This window comes from Peromyscus californicus, unplaced genomic scaffold (genome assembly GCF_007827085.1).
Source record: "Peromyscus californicus insignis strain IS unplaced genomic scaffold, ASM782708v3 Scaffold_4__1_contigs__length_199733344, whole genome shotgun sequence".
NCBI lineage: Eukaryota > Metazoa > Chordata > Mammalia > Rodentia > Cricetidae > Peromyscus > Peromyscus californicus.
The window spans coordinates 52722057-52739343 of NW_026294562.1; the positions used below are offsets into that span (position 1 = coordinate 52722057).

The 17287-nt window shown below is 45.2% G+C and overlaps 2 protein-coding genes, 1 long non-coding RNA gene and 8 other non-coding genes across 18 annotated transcripts; all 11 read right to left on the bottom strand.

Moving 5' to 3' along the window:
* Positions 1 to 214: 214 nt before the first annotated feature.
* On the bottom strand, positions 215 to 731 carry Tex54 (testis expressed 54). 2 transcript variants are annotated; one of them, XM_052713624.1, is made up of 2 exons: positions 632 to 731; positions 215 to 495 (listed from the first exon to the last, which is right to left on the bottom strand). In XM_052713624.1, exons 1-2 carry the CDS (start codon positions 699 to 701, stop codon positions 284 to 286), a joined length of 282 nt encoding a protein of 93 aa, XP_052569584.1. In that variant the 5' UTR covers positions 702 to 731; the 3' UTR covers positions 215 to 283. The 2 variants fall into 2 exon arrangements, with proteins under 2 accessions (XP_052569584.1, XP_052569585.1); XM_052713625.1 differs by having other exon boundaries at positions 215 to 532; positions 573 to 731.
* A 114-nt stretch (positions 732 to 845) lies between these two features.
* Wdr74 (WD repeat domain 74) lies at positions 846 to 6152 on the bottom strand. 2 transcript variants are annotated; one of them, XM_052713614.1, is made up of 11 exons: positions 6021 to 6152; positions 5837 to 5943; positions 5631 to 5752; positions 3940 to 4015; positions 3667 to 3813; positions 3409 to 3510; positions 2130 to 2230; positions 1997 to 2052; positions 1544 to 1689; positions 1356 to 1412; positions 846 to 1069 (listed from the first exon to the last, which is right to left on the bottom strand). In XM_052713614.1, the coding sequence occupies exons 1-11, from the start codon at positions 6082 to 6084 to the stop codon at positions 890 to 892; spliced, it is 1158 nt and encodes a 385-aa protein (XP_052569574.1). In that variant the 5' UTR covers positions 6085 to 6152; the 3' UTR covers positions 846 to 889. The 2 variants fall into 2 exon arrangements, with proteins under 2 accessions (XP_052569574.1, XP_052569575.1); XM_052713615.1 differs by lacking the exon at positions 6021 to 6152 and having other exon boundaries at positions 5701 to 5752; positions 5837 to 5868.
* Positions 6153 to 13842: 7690 nt separating this feature from the next.
* On the bottom strand, positions 13843 to 17280 carry LOC128095694 (uncharacterized). Of its 6 annotated transcripts, none has more exons than XR_008213307.1 (7): positions 17205 to 17280; positions 16666 to 16718; positions 15814 to 16447; positions 15159 to 15201; positions 14943 to 14977; positions 14705 to 14741; positions 13843 to 14440 (listed from the first exon to the last, which is right to left on the bottom strand). It is a non-coding gene; the product is annotated as an uncharacterized LOC128095694 (long non-coding RNA). The 6 variants fall into 6 exon arrangements; XR_008213309.1 differs by lacking the exon at positions 17205 to 17280 and having other exon boundaries at positions 15814 to 16170; positions 16367 to 16447; positions 16666 to 17198; XR_008213311.1 differs by lacking the exon at positions 17205 to 17280 and having other exon boundaries at positions 13843 to 14158; positions 14399 to 14440; positions 16666 to 17198.
* LOC128095794 (small nucleolar RNA SNORD22) lies at positions 14234 to 14359 on the bottom strand. Its single transcript, XR_008213397.1, has one exon. It is a non-coding gene; the product is annotated as a small nucleolar RNA SNORD22 (small nucleolar RNA).
* On the bottom strand, positions 14562 to 14629 carry LOC128095793 (small nucleolar RNA SNORD31). The gene has a single exon (XR_008213396.1). It is a non-coding gene; the product is annotated as a small nucleolar RNA SNORD31 (small nucleolar RNA).
* Positions 14808 to 14876, bottom strand: LOC128095792 (small nucleolar RNA SNORD30). The gene has a single exon (XR_008213395.1). It is a non-coding gene; the product is annotated as a small nucleolar RNA SNORD30 (small nucleolar RNA).
* Positions 15047 to 15111, bottom strand: LOC128095788 (small nucleolar RNA SNORD29). Its single transcript, XR_008213391.1, has one exon. It is a non-coding gene; the product is annotated as a small nucleolar RNA SNORD29 (small nucleolar RNA).
* On the bottom strand, positions 15908 to 15981 carry LOC128095789 (small nucleolar RNA SNORD28). The gene has a single exon (XR_008213392.1). It is a non-coding gene; the product is annotated as a small nucleolar RNA SNORD28 (small nucleolar RNA).
* On the bottom strand, positions 16247 to 16315 carry LOC128095790 (small nucleolar RNA SNORD27). Its single transcript, XR_008213393.1, has one exon. It is a non-coding gene; the product is annotated as a small nucleolar RNA SNORD27 (small nucleolar RNA).
* Positions 16527 to 16603, bottom strand: LOC128095791 (small nucleolar RNA SNORD26). Its single transcript, XR_008213394.1, has one exon. It is a non-coding gene; the product is annotated as a small nucleolar RNA SNORD26 (small nucleolar RNA).
* On the bottom strand, positions 16807 to 16876 carry LOC128095784 (small nucleolar RNA SNORD25). The gene has a single exon (XR_008213387.1). It is a non-coding gene; the product is annotated as a small nucleolar RNA SNORD25 (small nucleolar RNA).
* Positions 17281 to 17287: the final 7 nt, after the last annotated feature.

Below are 17287 nucleotides of genomic sequence, written 5' to 3' on the forward strand. Positions count from 1 at the left end.
TTTTTTTTTTTTTTTTTTTTTTTTTTTTTAAGCCCAGAGACAGGAAGAACACACCCCTGCCCCGGCAAGCTCAATTCCGCCCTCCTATTGGTTAGGCTGCCGCCGTGGCCCCGCCCCTGAGGAGCCGAAACAGATCCCAAGGGGTTGGGCCAAAGGAGCCTTAAAGAGCCCGTGGGGGTCCCTGAGCTTACAGAACTGGAAGCAGGGCGATGAGTGTTATTGGCAGATCCACAATATTAATTTTATTCTCTGGATGCTGGGGAGGACGAGAACGGGGCTGGAGTCAGCCCTTTTCTGGTTCCTTGTGGCTTCCCTCACGTTTGCGCTCCCGGATCTCACTGTCCTGCTTTTGAGTCTGTTCTGAGAACCTCTTGGCTGACCGTGATGACCCCCGACGGCTGAACATGGATAGCCTGCGCCACAGCACGGTGATCAGAAGACTTTCGTTAGATCTTTGTTTGAGGCGGCCTGTGTTGTCCAAATCGACTTCATTGCCTGCAAGGGCCAGGAGGCCACTTAGTTTAGTTCTGCTCTCTCTAGTCCAACCTCTTGGGGCAGTCCCTTTTGGGCACTTCCCTCTCCCGCTCCCACTCCCTGGACCCTTTTTTGAGTCTAGTCCTACTTTCCCTACCTTCCTCGTTCCCTTCTTCCCTTGCTTGTTCATCAGAGGTCTGATGGTCCTTGTCCTGACAGCAGCCCATGGCCCCGAAAGGCGCAGGACTCTGCCACCCTCCCCAGCCTGCTTAGCTCTGGGCCCAGCTTTTGTGACGTCAGGGCTTGGGTAAGGGAACCCCTCCCACCCACAAGCCACCTCTCCTTTCTCCCATCACAAAAGGTTCAGGATCTCTGTGTGCGTTGGGCTGTTTATTAACAAAATAAACAAGAGTCCTCAAGGACTGGTAGATCCAGGCCGCTTCTTTTTCTTTCTTCTTGTTTGGAGAGTCCCTTGTGTCTGATCCAAATCAGGAAGCTTCCTCTTGGCAGCTGCCTCCAAAGATGCCCAAAGTTCATCTGTCTCTGTGTCTTCTGGGGGTACCATGTTGGGCTCTTGAGGCTCTTGGGGCTCATCCTGATGAGTGAGAAGGAAACTCAGGAATCAGGGACAAGGAAAGAGACTAGCAGAAAAATAATTCCTCTGGACAACCAGTACTTTGATCCAGAAACCAATGCCATGTTCTGGAGTACCTCATCCTTGTCAATAAGGCTATAAAGGCTTGAGCATCCCTCAAGGAAATTAAGTTTACAGTAAAGAGACAGCCCTGGTCTACGTTCTACTGTCTCCCATTCTCTCCACAGAGAATTCCTTGCCATCATGCCTTTGGCTCCCAAATTCCCACACCTAACTAGTGGCTCACCTCCCAGTTATCCCTGCCTGACAGGAGGAGGCAGTTCAGTTGAGACTTGAGATAAACCTGTTAAAATAAAAAGAGGTCTTGAGTCCAGACAAGCTGAGAGAGAAACTTGAACATGGGGCACAGGGCTGGGGAGAGGCTCCAGAAAAAGATGTTAAGAGAGGGTGAATGCCAGAGGGTTGGGCTCTCACCTTATGCTCTAGCCCACGTGGATTTCGGATCCTGTGTATCCTCAAGACTCTGTCCAAGCCACAGGAGGCTAATAGGGGCTTGGAAGGGTGGCATTGCAGCCCACGGACACTGCCTGCCAGCCCCTTCAGACAGCCCAGCAGACGCCCTGGAGAAGGGTGGAGGCGTCAGTGCTAGCTACCTAGCCAATGAACATTTACTTAGTTACTGTTCAAACCACTTATGTTTCATGACTTAATCCTCAAAATACCCTAGAAACGGGAGTTACCAGTGATATTCCAGTTTACAGGTGAGGAAACAAAGACACAGGGTCCAAAGAACTAGTCCAAGGCCACAGTTTTTGGTGAGACAGAACTTGAACCCAGGGAATGAATGTGGCACTGCCAGGGCTCGGTGACTCCCTGCACTACCTTCTCTGTCCCCTACCCCTCTCAAGCAACCCATCATCCACTCACCTTGTCGAAAATCAATTTCTGCTAGCTGCCCATGAGTGTTCCCTACGATGACAGAACTATGGAGGAGACCAGAGAGGGGGCTCAGTACATCTGGAGTCATTCCAGAGCATTTCCCCTGCCCCTCAACACTCACTTGCCCTCAGGAGTAAGGGTCATGGCTGTCAGTGGGTACTCTCCATAGGTGGCCTCTAGGACTGGCCGGCGCTGGGGAGAGACTGGATCATAGACACGAACCTAGAGGGAAGACTGAGGTATCACAAGAGTATCCTTAACTACACTGGCCCCCAGTATCTTCATATCTATCATCATCCTTCTGAAGACTGCTTAATCTTATTTAATTCCCCCCCCCCCCAAGACAGGGTTTCTCTGTGTAGCTCTGGCTGTCCTGGAACCTGCTTTGTAGACCAGGCTGGCCTCGAACTCACAGAGACCCACCTGCATCTGCCTTCCGAGTGCTGGGATTAAAGGGGTGCACCACCATGCCTGGCAAGACTGCCCCCTCAGAGAAACTTTTTCTCATTTGAGGTATGTACTTCATCTCATCTCAGGATGTTGGGGGAAGGAATGCTTAGGAGCATGAGCACAGGCTGAGGGCAGATGTCTATGTTCGAGAACATGTAAACATTTTGTCCCTCATATGCCTATCTAATGGTAGTGGAGGAACAGAAAAGCAGACTGCACCAAAGCTAGAAGGTGGTAGATTTCAAGCAGGAAAGCTTAGCCTTACCAGGGGAGGAGTGGGGAGCTCTTCATATGTTGTGAGCAAAGGCCTAGTACTTAAATCAGACTTTAATGTGAAGGACTTTACAAATGGCAAATAGTGACCCAACCCCGCCTGAGTCTCAGAACTTCAAATGAAATAAGCCACAAAGATCCCTAGTCAAGCCCTCACCCAAAACTGGTCAAGCTGAAACCAGAAAGGGGTCCTCAAAGCAAACTAAACTACATGAGGACTACAAAGGTCTTTCTCTGACCATGCCATCCAGATTATGCCCAATCTTGTCAAATCTCATGAGCCTGGTTGGTACTAGATGGGAAGACTATATAATTGTTTTGACAGCCAACCTGATTTCCACCCACATCTGTTCCCTGTGGAACCTAGTGTGAAAGGAGTACTCCCTTTGCTTTCCCTTCTCAGTAGGAGAAAGAGGAAGTTAGAGTTCAAGAATTTCATCCTAGAATGCAGTAAAGGAGAAGTCATTGGCTCAGCCATGGGCTTGGCCAGCTGAGGGGCTTGGCCAGCTGAGGAGCTTGACCAGCTGAGGAGCTTGGCCAGCTGAGGAAGTATGAGCTCCTTCGAGAGCCCAGGAGAGAAGAAGATGGTAAGACACCATGGGAAACTAGTCTGCCAGGAGACACAGGTTTTTTTCTAGGAAGCTATTTCAATCCAGGAGTAAGCAAAAGAGCCTCACCTGGTGGTACCCTGTGCATGTAACAAGCTTCTGTGACCCAGGGAGGAACTGTATATCCTGGTCCCAAATAGGAACCCGTAGATCCAGCCAATCATTCCGCACCTGGTGTGGAGGTACATATGGGACACAAGGTGTTGGTAAACTTGACCTGCTCCTTCACTCCTCCATCTCCCAAAGCCCATCTAGGCCCCAATCACAGTCAGTGGCCTCCATTTCTCCCAACCTCAGACAAAGCATCCCCTACTCCTCATCACTTACATTCTTGGCCCTGAACACAGGCTGCTCAGACCTCTGTAGGTCCCATACTTTCAAAGCATTCTCTTTCCCACACGTGGCAACCACATGGGTATGTGCTGGGTCTTGGCGCATCCTACACACTCCAGGACCCACCTTCAGTTCCAAGAGCTGAATAGAACCAGAGATGAGTCAGTTCAAGAGTCCTTAGTCCTTAATCTCTCATCTACCAAATTCCCCATTGGATCCCTACCCTGGCTCCCACCCTCTCCAACCAGTAGAGCAGGTGAACCTTACTGGGTCAGATGATGCTTCCTTGTCATTATCACACCAGACTCTAAGGATCCCAGAATCCACACATGTGATAAGGGTGCTGCAATCAGAGGAAGAAACACTAGGATTTTAAAAAGTGTAAACCAGGTTTAGTGGTTCACACCTACCTGTAAAAGGCATGAGAAGTAAAGGGGGGACCAGGAATTCAAAGTCAGCCTGGCCTTATGAGACCCTTTCTCAAAAACAAACAAACAAAACAAACCCAAACCAAACAAAAATAACATAAACCTCTTTCCAGGAAGCCCACACCTTTTCCCAGGCTCTGGATAGCCTGAACCTATACTCTTCCTGACATCTGCCTACCTAGATTTGAGCTCTATATTGCTTGCCTGGGCGGTGGCAAACAGCATCTCTAATATTCCTCACTCTTACAGACTCAGAGCTCAGTCCATGACACTTCCCATTGAAAACCCAATTCTCAATTACCTATGAAATCTAAACTTAGTAGAAAAGCCCTTTACAGCCAGGAGGCAGTGACGCACACCTTTAATCCCAGCACTCAGGAGGCAGAGGCAGGCAGATCTCTGTGAGTTTGAGGCCAGCCTGGGCTACAGAGTAAGTTCCAGGACAGCCAGGACTGTTACATAAAAAAAAAACTTGTCTTAAAAAACAAAACAAACAAAAAAACACACAAACAAAAAAAAAAAAACAATAACCAGCCGGGCGGTAGTGGCGCACGCCTTTATTCCCAGCACTCGGGAGGCAGAGGCAGGCGGATCTCTGTGAGTTCGAGGCCAGCCTGAGCTACCAAGTGAGTCCCAGGAAAGGCACAAAGCTACAGAGAAACCCTGCCTCGAAAAACCAAAAAAAAAAAAAAAACAAAAACAAAAAACAATAACCACACTTGGGAGGCAGAGGCAGACGGATCTCTGTGAGTTCGAGGCCAGCCTGGGCTACAAAGTGAGTTCCAGGAATGGCGCAAAGCTACACAGAGAAACGCTGTCTCGAAAAAAAAAAAAAAAAAAAAAACAACAACAACCAAAAAAAAAGGCTTTTCCATTTAACCTCAATCAAATGCAAAGCCAAACTTACATGTATAATGATGCTTCCCTGACTTCAACCTCCAAATGCTATCTGTCCTGTGCATAAAGCCTTTCAGTCCCTTAACCCTCAGTCTCTAATCAGCTAGTGTCTTCTTTTTAGAATGTCCTTATCTTTTCTCTGTCAAGATTAGTCTTGTACTTCAAGATCCAGTTCAAAATTCCATCTTCTGCATATCCTTTCTGGAGTTCATCTGTTGAATTACCAAAGCAGCCTTCTCTCTTCTTGGAGCTAGAGAAGCTGCACCTAGGTTATTAACCTAGGTGAATCTTCCTAGCCATCACTTTGGAAGCTTCATTATCTTATTGGTTTTTGTCAATCACTACTTAAAAGCATGAAATTACTTGCACAGAACTTTATAAAGGCACCAGGACAAAAACTCTTGGATGCAAACTTTATGAAGGCACAAGTCAAACCCTTGTACTTTCCCCTGATAACTGGCATTCAGCAACTTTCCGATAAATGCATGTTAGAGGAATGAATGAAGGCAAGAACGCTGTTTGCAATCACTCATCCCAGAGGCTGTATCATCTAAGGGTTTAACTTCAGTATTCACTTCACCCAAGGGAGCCTCAACACTCTTCCTGTGACGTGAGCTAAGGTATGGTCCTTACCCATCGGCCTGGGCGAGACCTCGGAACGTGCCCTCCCCGCCTGGGCAGTATCTCTGGCTCTGGAACGTACCCTCCTCGGTGTTAAAGTGTCTTACGGTCCTGTCCGCGCAGCCCACCAAGATCTGCCAGCAGAGAAGGGGAGGATGGGAGAAAAGCAAGGCAGCCAGGCCGGTCTCCCAGCTCCGGCTGGGCCAGTGGCCACTCACCTGGGTCTCGTCACCTCCACCCCAGCACAGAGCATTCACCGCCTCCTCACGCCGCGGCTGTCCAGATGGCGTGAAGTTTGACGCATGTTTCCGCTGAAGGTTCACCCCTGAGGGACAAGGGCGTCAGTCACGCCGGGGTGACAAGCGACCCCTACACCTTCGGACGAACAACTCAGACACTCACCTTTCAGAATCCCAGTCTCGGTGCCGACCCACACATGGTTCCATCGCGCAGAGGTGGCCGCCATCGCGGACCCGCCGATGGCTCGCACTTCCGGCGCGCCACCACCTGCATCATCAGGGGACGCCGGACGCCGGATTCAAACTTGACAACAGGGAACCAGTGGGTCGGTCGGTCTCCGTCTCGTTTCCCTCCCTCTCTCCCTCCTCCCCCGCCTTCAAAAAGGTCTTTCATCTCAGCACTCCCGAGGCAGAGTGGGTTCCATGCCAGCTAGGGCTACACAGTGAGACCCTGTCTCAAAAACAAAAAAACAAACAAACAAAAACCAAAAAAAAAAAACCCAAAGTGCGGAGGAGCACTGGTGTTATTAACCCTAGGATTTCGCAAGCCCTGCAGATATAACTCAGGCCCGCTTTTTTTTTTTTATTTTTTTAACCCAGGTTAGCCATGAACCCACTTTGTAATCTAGGCGGGCTTTGACTTTATAGTCCTGACTCAGCCTCACAGTAGCTGGGAATTACAGGCTAGTTTCAAACACGCTCAGCTTGGACAGCGCCATTCCTGGAAGCATGAAATGGAGTAATCACAGAAACTCTGCCAGTCCCACCTTGTTTTAGCTTTATGCAAAAACAAAACAACAACAACAAACCACAAACAGGACAGGCTTGTAACACGATCTTTAAAAGGTCTTTTAAAAAAAAACCCGGAGTCAGATATTGGGATAAATGCTATAAAATCAGAAAGACAAAGGGACAAGCCACTGTCATGTCTTAGCGCTAAGACTCCTCAGCCTCAAAAGGCTTCAGTTCCTGATTCCTCATGCCTTATATGTCTTTCTCAGCCCAGCCATCATTTCCTTCCTAGTGCTGGGATTAATGGTGTGTGTGTGTTTCCCAAATACTGGGGTTAAAGATTTAAAATCTCAAGTACTGGGATTAAAGGCATGTGATTCCCAAGTACTGGGATTAAAGGTCTGTGCCACTACTGCCTGGCTCTGTTTCTCTTCTAGACTGACTCAATCTCATGTAGTCCAGGGTGGCTTTGAACTCACAGAGATCCAGACATGACTTTGGACAACAACAGGATATCTGAGAGGAGTTATGATGAGGGCACAGTGATGATGGTGTGCTAGAAACTAGAAGCCTTGAGTTAGACCAATGACCCACTGCAATGAACATTTTTTGGGTGGGGCTGATTGGAAAAAGGGTATACTGTGTGACACACCACAACTCCCAATGCCACTAGGATAAATGAAGAGTTGTTAGAAATATATAGAAACAAGGTGGATTTTTTATTTGTTGTTTGGTTTTCTTTTGTTTTTAATTAATTTTGGGGGCATACTGCAGGGTTGGGGGGGCAGATATGGAGGGACTTGGAGGTAAGTGAGATTGGGGTACATGATGTGAAATTTCCAAAGGATCAATAAAGAACTATGTTAAAATAAAAAATAAAATAAAATAAAGTCACTAGTGGCTTGTTCTGTTTTCTGATCTTCACGCAAATTTTATTAGAGTACACAGTATATCACCACACAGACTTGTTTATGGAGAACTGAAAAGCAAGGATTGTTTTGTGCTGTCAGTTAAAAGCATCCTTTCTGAATGGCAATGCTAGGTGCAGACTGATCGCATCAGTCTCCCTGACCATCCTGTGTTGGCTATACCCCGTACTATTAAAGGACTTTCAGAAATGATTCATTCTTTTTTTTGTTTTTGTTTTTGGAGATAGGGTTTCTCTGTATAGCCCTGGCTGTCCTGGAACTCACTTTGTAGACCAGGATGGCCTCGAACTCATAGAGATATGACTGCCTCTGGAGTGCTGATTAAAGGCGTGCACCACCAGTGTCCGGCTATTAATATTTTCTAAGTATGTATAGGTGTCTCTGCACACGGGTTTGTACACATGAGTGCAGGTGTCCGAGGAGGTCAGAGGTTATGATCCACCATGTGGGTGCTGAGAATGGAACCCAGGTACTCTGGAAGAGCAAAATGTTCTTAACCACTGAAACATCTCTCCAGCCCCATGACTCGTTGTTATTATTATTATTACTATTATTTTATTATTTTCATTTTTTTTTCTGAGACATGGTTTCTCTGTGTAACAGCCCAGGCTGTAGTGGATTTGCTTTGTAGACCAAGCTGGCCTCTTGAACTCACAGAGATCTACCTGTCCCTGCTCCCAGAGTACTGGAATTAAAGACGTGTGCCACCACTGCCCCACTGCCTGGCATGACTCATTAGTGAGGTGTGTGACTTCATTCTTGACTATAAACGAAAACTAAGGATGGAAAGTGAAATTGTCAATCTATTTAGGTGTGTTTTGAAAAGTAGAGTCCAGGTTGTCATTTTTATTTGCTCAGATAGAGACTTCATAATAGAAAAAATAAAAAACACTCTACATTGGAAAATACAAATTTGCAAGGTTAATAGAAAACATTTCTCTAAGTCAAGTGTGGTGGCACACACCTGTAATTCCAATTCTCAAAAGATTGAGCCAGTCTGGGCTACATAGTGAGAACTGAAACTGAGACCCTGTCTCAAAAAGTGTGTGTGTTGGGCTTGAGAGATGACTCAGGGGTTAAGAGCACTGGTTGCTCTTCCAGAGGTTCTGAGTTCAATTCCCAACAATCACATGGTGGCTCACAACCATCTATAATGAGGTCTGGTGATTTCTTCTGGCATGCAGAATACATCTGTATACATAATAAATCTTTTTTTAAAAAATGTGTGTTAGAGGTTCTCCCAAATATATGATGCAAAGCTTAAAAAAAGAAAGAAACCCTAACAGCCTTCTAAACAAGAAACTGGGAATCATAGACTAACTAACAATAAACCTCTGAAAAACCTAAGTCTGAGAGATAATGACAGACTTCGAAGCAAACGGCCTGAAGTAAAACTACATTCTAACCAGCATCTTACTAGACTGGGAAGAGAGCTACAGTAAAAGAACAAGTTTCCAGTTTTTCAAAAACTCTTCTATTTAGTGCTTTCATTTTAAACCCATGCGTTCTTCCCAGGGGAGGTCGCACCATAACCCCAGCTTTTCTTTTGCTTCTGTAGTTGTGGTGTTTCATAAGGCCTGATGCTTTAATTATTCTCAGATATATAGTTATTTTTTAAGTCAGTGTTTAAAAATTCATACTACACAGCAGGAGTGTATATTTTTGGGAAATAGTGCTTTAAAAGTGTTCTCACTGTCTGCGTCGTTTGCACGCTCAGTGTGTTTGCATAATCCCACCTAGCCCTCCTTAACATTCTGGAAACTGGTCCACATACTTCATAATTGCAATGCCCTCGTGATATCTTTACTTTCCAGCTTGTTCCGTTAGTCTCTTTTATGAAGTTTGGGGGGGGGTCCCCAGTGGGCACCTAAATACTGAATGACTTCCTCCATATAGCTAGAGGACATGGCACAGTTTCAGGACTCAGGTTTAGGAGTCCAAAGAACTGTGCGGTGATCCTGCTTGCCAGCTCCCGACATGGTGGACCAAAGCTTGGTTCTTAGGCTCCTGTCGCCTCTATTGTTAAAAGTGGACAAAGAGGCCAGAGGTGATGGCACACGCCTTTAATCCCAGCATTCAGGAGGCAGAGGCAGGCGGATCTCTGAGTTCAAGGCCAGCCTGGTCTACAGAGCGAGATCCAGGATGGGCAGGGCTACACAGAGAAACAATGGGCGGAAAAAAAATGGATAAACAGTACAGAAGATGTGAGCATTGAGAACACTGAAGTGTGGTGAATATGATAAGATAAAAAGGTCAGTTTTTTTTTTTTTTTAAAGATTTATTTATTTATTATGTATACAGTGTTCTGTCTGCATGTATGCCTGCAGGCCAGAAGAGGGCACCAGATCTCATTACAGATGGTTGTGAGCCACCATGTGGTTGCTGGGAATTGAACTCAGGACCTCTGGAAGAGCAGTCGGTGCTCTTAACCTCTGAGCCATCTCTCCAGCCCAAAAAGGTCAGTTTTTTAATCTACTTTTTTTTTTTTTTTTTTGGTTTTTCAAGACAGGGTTTCTCTGTGTAGCTTTGCACCTTTCCTGGATCTCGCTCTGTAGACCAGGCTGGCCTCGAACTCACAAAGATCCGCCTGCCTCTGCCTCCCGAGTGCTGGGATTAAAGGCGTGCGCCACCACCGCCCAGCTTGAATCTACTTTTAAAAAGGAACTACTTGTTTTAAATAGGATAAGTAATGAATTTTTTTTGTCTGAGTTTATCAAATGTTACTGGACTGGACAGTGTTATGTATTAATGGGTTTTTTTGTCTGAATCTGTCAAATGTTAATGGACTAGACATGTTAATGTAATCTTGACTGTGTATATTGTATATACTTATTGGATATAATTTTTCTTGTATTGGTTATAAGCTTTTTTAATTTTAGACAAAAAACGGGGAAATGTGGTTGTATTGTGTTCCCCAAAATATTGTGCACGCTAATAAACTTATCTGGGGTTAGAGACAGAATAGTCACAATATTAAACATAGAGGATAGGCAGTGGTAGCACACACCTTTAATCCTAGCATTCCAGAGGCAGAAATTCATGTGTTCAAGGAAACAGCCAAGCATGGTGACTCACGACTTTAATCCCAGAAAGCGAGCCTTTAATCCCAGGGAGTGGTGGTAGAAAGCAGAAAGGTATATAAGGCATGACGACCAGAAACTAGAAGCATTTGGCTGGTTAAGCTTTTAGGCTTCTAGTAACTGTTCAGCTGAGATTCATTCTGGAAGAGGACTCAGAGGCTTCCAGTCTGAGGAATCAGGATCAGCTGAGGGATTGGCAAGGTGAGGAAGCTGTGGCTTGTTCTGTCTCTCTGTTCTTTCAGCGTTCACCCCAATACCTGGCCTCAGGTTTATTTTTATTAATAAGACATTTTAAGGTTCCTGCTACAGTGTGGCATGTATGTCCAGTCAGAACCTCCTGGGAAGTTGCCCTTATCATTCATTCCCTCAGCTTCCTTCTGCCCCTGCTTCCCCCCGACTTTGTTGTTATTGGTTTGATATAAGAAAGGGCTCATTATGTAGACAGTGCTGGGTCTTGAGGTCCTACTCCCTACTGCCTCTCCCTCTGGTGTTCTTAAGGTTCAGCATTCTTTGCAGGTACAAGTACTCTCAAGACAAGCAAGTCCCTGCCACAGAGCTACACTCTCAATCCCAGTAGGTAAATTGAAGCGATTTTTTTTCCCAACAAGTCAAAGCCTGCCTGTATGCAAAAGCTATCAAATCCTGGCTAAGAAAGGTCTTCAGTCCCTATTTCCTCAGAAACTATATTAATATAACTGAGTTGGGAACCTAGTTCTCTTAACCTGGCTTAATAAAGGCTTGTCTTTGTGTCAAAGCCAATTTTCTGACTAAAAGTTTGTTTTGTTTTAATAGGGTTTCTTTGCGTTGCCCTGGCTGTCCTGGAACTAGCTCTGTTGAGCAGGCTGGCCTTGAACTCAGAGGTCTACTTGCCTCTGCTTTCTGCAAGGCTGCCACCTGACCAGATCCACCTGCAAGTGCTGGGATTAAAGGCATGTGCCACCACCTGGGATGGAAGGGAAGCTCTTTAAGACTCAAAAAGTAAAGAACTCTGAAGCTTCAGAAGTCCCTAAAACTGACCAGATGTCCTAGCCCTCTTGCCCACCAAGCTTACATAAGCAGTAAAGACTACTGAGAGACACTTAGGCAAGTGTAACTGGCTGGAAGAGAAACTCTTCAGTTTGTTGAACTGCCTGCAAGTTGTGCAATATTTCCAGGGTCCCAGCTTTTGTAAGGGATCAACTGTGGTGGTGTGGGCTTTTGGTAATGTTATCTTTTAGTCATTTCTGCTCCTGTAAGTAATCCCAATAAAAGCCAGGCAGTGGAGGCAACGGCTTTAATCTGGTCTACAGAGTGAGTTCCAGGACAGCTAGGGCTACACAGAGGAAATCCTGTATTGAGAAACAAACAAAAAAAGAATGAAATGGCTGGCATATACATGTAGTAAGGATAAGGTGACACTTTTTGCCCGCCTGCCATAGGGGTCAGGATCTTCCTTATTTCTTCCCATGATGCTCTAGAAAAGCACACAAAGTGGGTGTGTCAAGAACACAAAGTGAATTATAATGAAGGCAAGTGCTTTTTAAAAATACCACTGTTCATTAGTGCACGTGCGGCAAAATGCCCTGGTGCTTTGAGTGGGAACAACCCATGTATGAATTGTCAGCCAGATGACACAGCTAAGATATAACCACAGTTCCTTTTGTGTGCATCAGTCTTCCGTGGTTTGGATTTGCTATGTAGCCAAAGATGATACTGACTGGGATTACAGGTGTGACACCAGATCCCACCAGTAACTTCATATCCAACTCCTTGCTACTAGAAATCAACTATTCTGGCCCTGTTCCCAACTACTTTTTTTAAAAAAATATTTTATGCACATTGGTGTTTTACCTGCATGTATTTCTGTGTGAGGGTGTCAGATCTTGGAATTACAGTTGTCAGCTGCCATTTTGGGTGCTGGGAATTGAACCCAGGTCCTCTGGAAGAGCAGTTAGTGCTCTTAAACGCTGAACCATCCCTGTGCTCCCCTCTCTCAAATTACTTGTCTTGTTTCATTTTGGCAGGTACCCGAGAGGATTAGTGAGTTAGACAGCAAGACGAAGTGGCTGATCTGACAGAACCTGTTCTCAGCCTTGTTACCAATTAAGTCTCTTTTTGGCCTCTTAGAACAGGAATTGTGAGATTCAAAGTTACATTTTTTAATTTTGAATTATGCCTGACAAACCCATGAAACCAAAATGCAATCTACAAGCCCCTTGCCCTGAAATGCTGGATGTTGCTTATGGCAGCTAACCACGTTCATTGCCCTAATCATTTGATCGTCTGCAGTATTGTGCACTACCCCGTGGGCCGGAATTTCACAGGCTGGAGGTAGGTCAGGAGGATGTTTGCTTGGCCAACTGGACCAAATGGGAAATGTAATGAATTAATAGGTTTTCCTTAAGGTGCTACAAACTGATCCTAGGTGTTTTCCTAGGAACCTGGGTATGGGATGTGGCCAGAGCTCACACTCCTGGCCAGTGTTTAAAGCTTGCTTCAAAGTTGGCTTTAACTGTGTAGTGGTCGTTTTCTGCAGGCTCTCTACATACATGAATAGACTTACATGAATAGAACATGGCTGTTTTCATTTGGTAGCCAAAATTTTGGATTATCCCATGTGAGGACATCATAAAGCCCAGGGATTATTAACACCCTCTTTTAAGCAAATGGTGTTGGAAGACAAGCCTTTCATAGGCTACAGTGAGGCCAGAGTCATCTAGGGGACTACACAAACAGCAGCTGAAGTTTCCTGAGACTTGAACAATTTCTGGGAGGGCCATGAACAAGACAGTCCTTGCAGTAGCTCTTTCTACACATACCGACTGCCCAAGTTTGTTCATTGTCTGGGACCCTGTCACCCACTTAGAGGACAGAGCCTGGGTCCCCAAGTCAGGCCCCCAGCCAGCTAAGTGTGAGGCTAGCCAGCCTTCATGGCAGCAAGGACAGAGCCTAGGACTTGTCCAGGCTTGTTCAAATATAACTGTAAACCCCCACCAGAAATTTCAATTGTTCCATACCCTCACCCAATCATAGGACAGAGACTTGTGGTACCCTGCTTGTTTTTCCCTTTAAAAACCCCTCCCTCAGAGGGCAAGGCTGTCATCCACCTGCTGTTTCAGGACAGCAGCTTGCTTGCTCCGGATAAACTGTGTGGTCTTGTGATGTGGTACAGCACTGCCAAGCCTTATAGACCCTAATTCCTAGGACCCGCCCAAACAAAGGCAAGTAACATTCACTTTCAGTACTAAACAGATGAACCACACCACAAATTCTAAAGACTTTAATTAAGAAAATGAAGACACACAACTTCAAATTGTCAAAATTGTACGTAGAGGGAGCAGAGATGTCTTTACATCCTTGAAGATTTGGATTCCTGTAAAATAAGTTTCAATTAGGCAAATGTATGCAGCATGCCCAATGCACCCACACCCTCCTTTCTTCAGTGTTAAGGCACACTTGTTACACCGACCATACAGCTTGTCTAATCACTGTTGGGTTCCTCCAGCCTGCCCCCATACTCAGCGCCAACAATCTGAAGGGGCTACCTACCATTCACATGCTCCTCATTCTTTTCCTCAGACCTAGAAATTAAGAGACAAGCCACCTTATGCCTTTAATCAATCGACAATTCTTCCCTGTCTGTATACAGAAACTCCATCCCTCAGACAGTTCCTTCTGGAACAAATTTTCCTCTTCTCCCCCAGCCAGCCCCAGTGGGTTCACCTTTTCAGGCTCTGGTGCTAGGACAGGAAGTAAGACGTGTGAATGTTTCTTCATGGGGAAATTATAGTTAAGTACACCTTACATCTAAGTTTTCTTACCTCATTCCAGCCTGGCCTTGCGTGAAGACAGTTTTTATTTCCCTGCAAGATAGACCAGAAAGTGGGGCCATTATCCCTTTTGCTTAGAAGAAAACTATTTGTAATGGGAGCTCATTTTATAGAGATCTTGTGCTAATGTTTCTTAATTGATCTAGGGTGAGCTCACAACTCAGTAAATACCTTTCTTCACAGCTATCAGACTGGGGCGGTATTCAACTCATCACTGGTGAGCAAGAATTCACTAGATCAAAGCATTGCACAATGATAGCATTTATATAGCAAACAGCATTACAAAAGCATATTTACCTGCCATGGTTCCTTGTCTTTAGGCAAAACACCAAATCTGAAACAACATGGTCAATGTTTAAATCATGCAACAAACTGTTCCCATCTAACCCATTTTTCTCAGATAATTCAGATTTCCAAGTCTCAACAGCAATCATCAGCCGAACGAGATTCTATGAAAGTCATCATATATGGTAAGTGCCTTTAGGAACTTTGAAACCCAATGTTACATGCATGGGTACACACTAGCTTTACTTACCTCTGTACCAACAGGTATGTTTCTGCTAACAGAACCTGAGGGGGGGAAAACAAACTGTTTAACGAAAGGCTGGATACAGGTACCCAGAGACACTCTGCTACTCAGTTTCTCAGGTGTTCATATGTTTTCACTGGCAGTCATAGTGAGCTAGTTCAATTCATCATAGAAACTGCCTTCTTGAACAAACCCCATCCAAAAGGAAAAAAACCAACTAACCTCTGAATGCTGGAGATTCGTGGTATACAGGAATACACGCCTCCTGAATCAAGAAAGCTAATTAGATAAAAACCCAGAAATAGTTGCTACCCATCTTAGTCTTCCTTCTTGAGGCAGCATTTCCCGGGAACTAACGAGGTCAACCTGCCCCTGCCTGCTGAGTGCTGGGATTATAGGTGTGCAGCACCACCATGTCTGGCTATCTTACTATTCTTAACAGACAGCCAGGAACTCTAAATATATGGTTTTGTTCTTTGGTTCCTATGGATCCAATTCTCTTCCAGGCTGTTACCCAACTGGCAAAATATTGAGCACTCCGATTTGGATTGTGTGTACTTAAGTACCTAGGACAAATAGGGAAGCAAATGAAATATCAAAGAAACAGGGTGCTTGAGGGATGGCTCAGAGGTTAAGAGCAACGTTTGTTCTTCCAGAGGTCTTGATTTCAATTCCCAGCAACCACATGGTGGCTCACAACCATTTGTAGTGAGAGCTGGTGCCCTCTTCTGGCCAAAGTAACACTGTATACATAACAAACCTTAAAAAAACCCGAAAAACAGAATATTGTTTAAAAGGATGGCTTGCTTGCTTTGGTGACAAACCCCATTAGTTATCTAAACAAGCTCAACTTCATAAATAAGGAAAATGACCTCACCTTTAGACAAATCATCAGGACAACCTGGGAATGAGTAACAAGCAGTTATTTTTCAACCATCAAGATGGAGCAATATTCCTTCATTACCACTAACTGCCATCAGAACTCTAACATGCTATTAATTCACACCTTCACAGAGCATCAGTGCATTGATTCAAATCATCTGACAGTGACTTGGTTTTTAAGAACTTAGTAAGATGGAGTTTTCTAGAAATAAGTGGAGCACACGAGCTCTAAGAGGGCAGTGTGCTGCTTCAATGGTTTTTCCAGAGATGAGAATGCCCTAGCCTCATTAGGACAGTTACCTGTATTCATCCTGGGATGTAGTTTGAGTCCTCAGAATTGAGTTACAGGATGCTGGACACAGGAAAACCAAACCATTACTTAATTCAATCATAGCCGCCCCAGCACTCTCTCCATCCATTTTCAGCCCACTTTTCAGTAGAAAGATGACATCACTAGAATTCAGCCATATGCTTGTCATTTACACTCATCATTAAGTGGTCATTTAAATGTGCTCCCTCCTAAGTGTGCATAAACCATGTTTACCCACCTTGACTACCAGCAAAATGTTCTTTTGTAAGAGTAACCTAGTCTGGCTCCAAAGTGTAAAATCCGTTGAGATTAACCATATCTGAGTAAGAAAAAAGAAAGAAAACACCTCAGTAACAGACCTTACTCCAAACCAAACCCAAATATCTGCTGTAGACTGTGCCACTCAGAGAACTGTTTTCCTTTCTCCACTACACCATCAGAAAGAGAGAGTTCAGGTTTTCAATCATCCCTGCAGCACAGTTACGTACTACAGTCAGCAAAACCAAGACCAACGAAAGTCAAGGCATAAGCACTTACTCTTAAAACGAGAGCACATTTCCATTCCTCCGTATGCAATCACGTTCCCAAACCTACAAAGGAACGTTAGCATTCGGTTACTTCTATACCACTTTTTCAGACATAGCTGGGCGGGGGCAGAAGGCTTTAGGTCCAGGGCCAGCCTCCTCAGAGTTACTTATCCTCATGGAAATCAGTACAGGTCTGTGAAAAGGTACTCATCATAGGCGACGGCCCTGCTCCGCCTCCACCATTTTGTCCTTCACAAAGCCCTGCTGTGTCAAGGTCTTGCAGAGCCCCAAACGTAACTAATCTCCCTGCCCCAGTTACGTAAGTTAAACAGGATCACGTCTGAGAAACGCTATGTTCACGCGGGCTCTTAAAAAAAATAAGAACCACCAGAAATAATCCTTTCACGAGGAAAAGCCAGACGTGGTAGTTCATGCCTTTAATCGCAACAGTGGCAGGCAGATGCCTGTGAGACCGAAGCCCGCCGCCGGTACTGAGTGAGACAGGTGGGTGCAACACAAAACTAAACAGCCGTAAGAAACCCCACTTACCAAGACCACGGAAAAATGAGACCGAAAAGAACAACGGCCGCCCCTTAAATACCATTTCGCAGAGGCCCACGGGACTTGGAGGC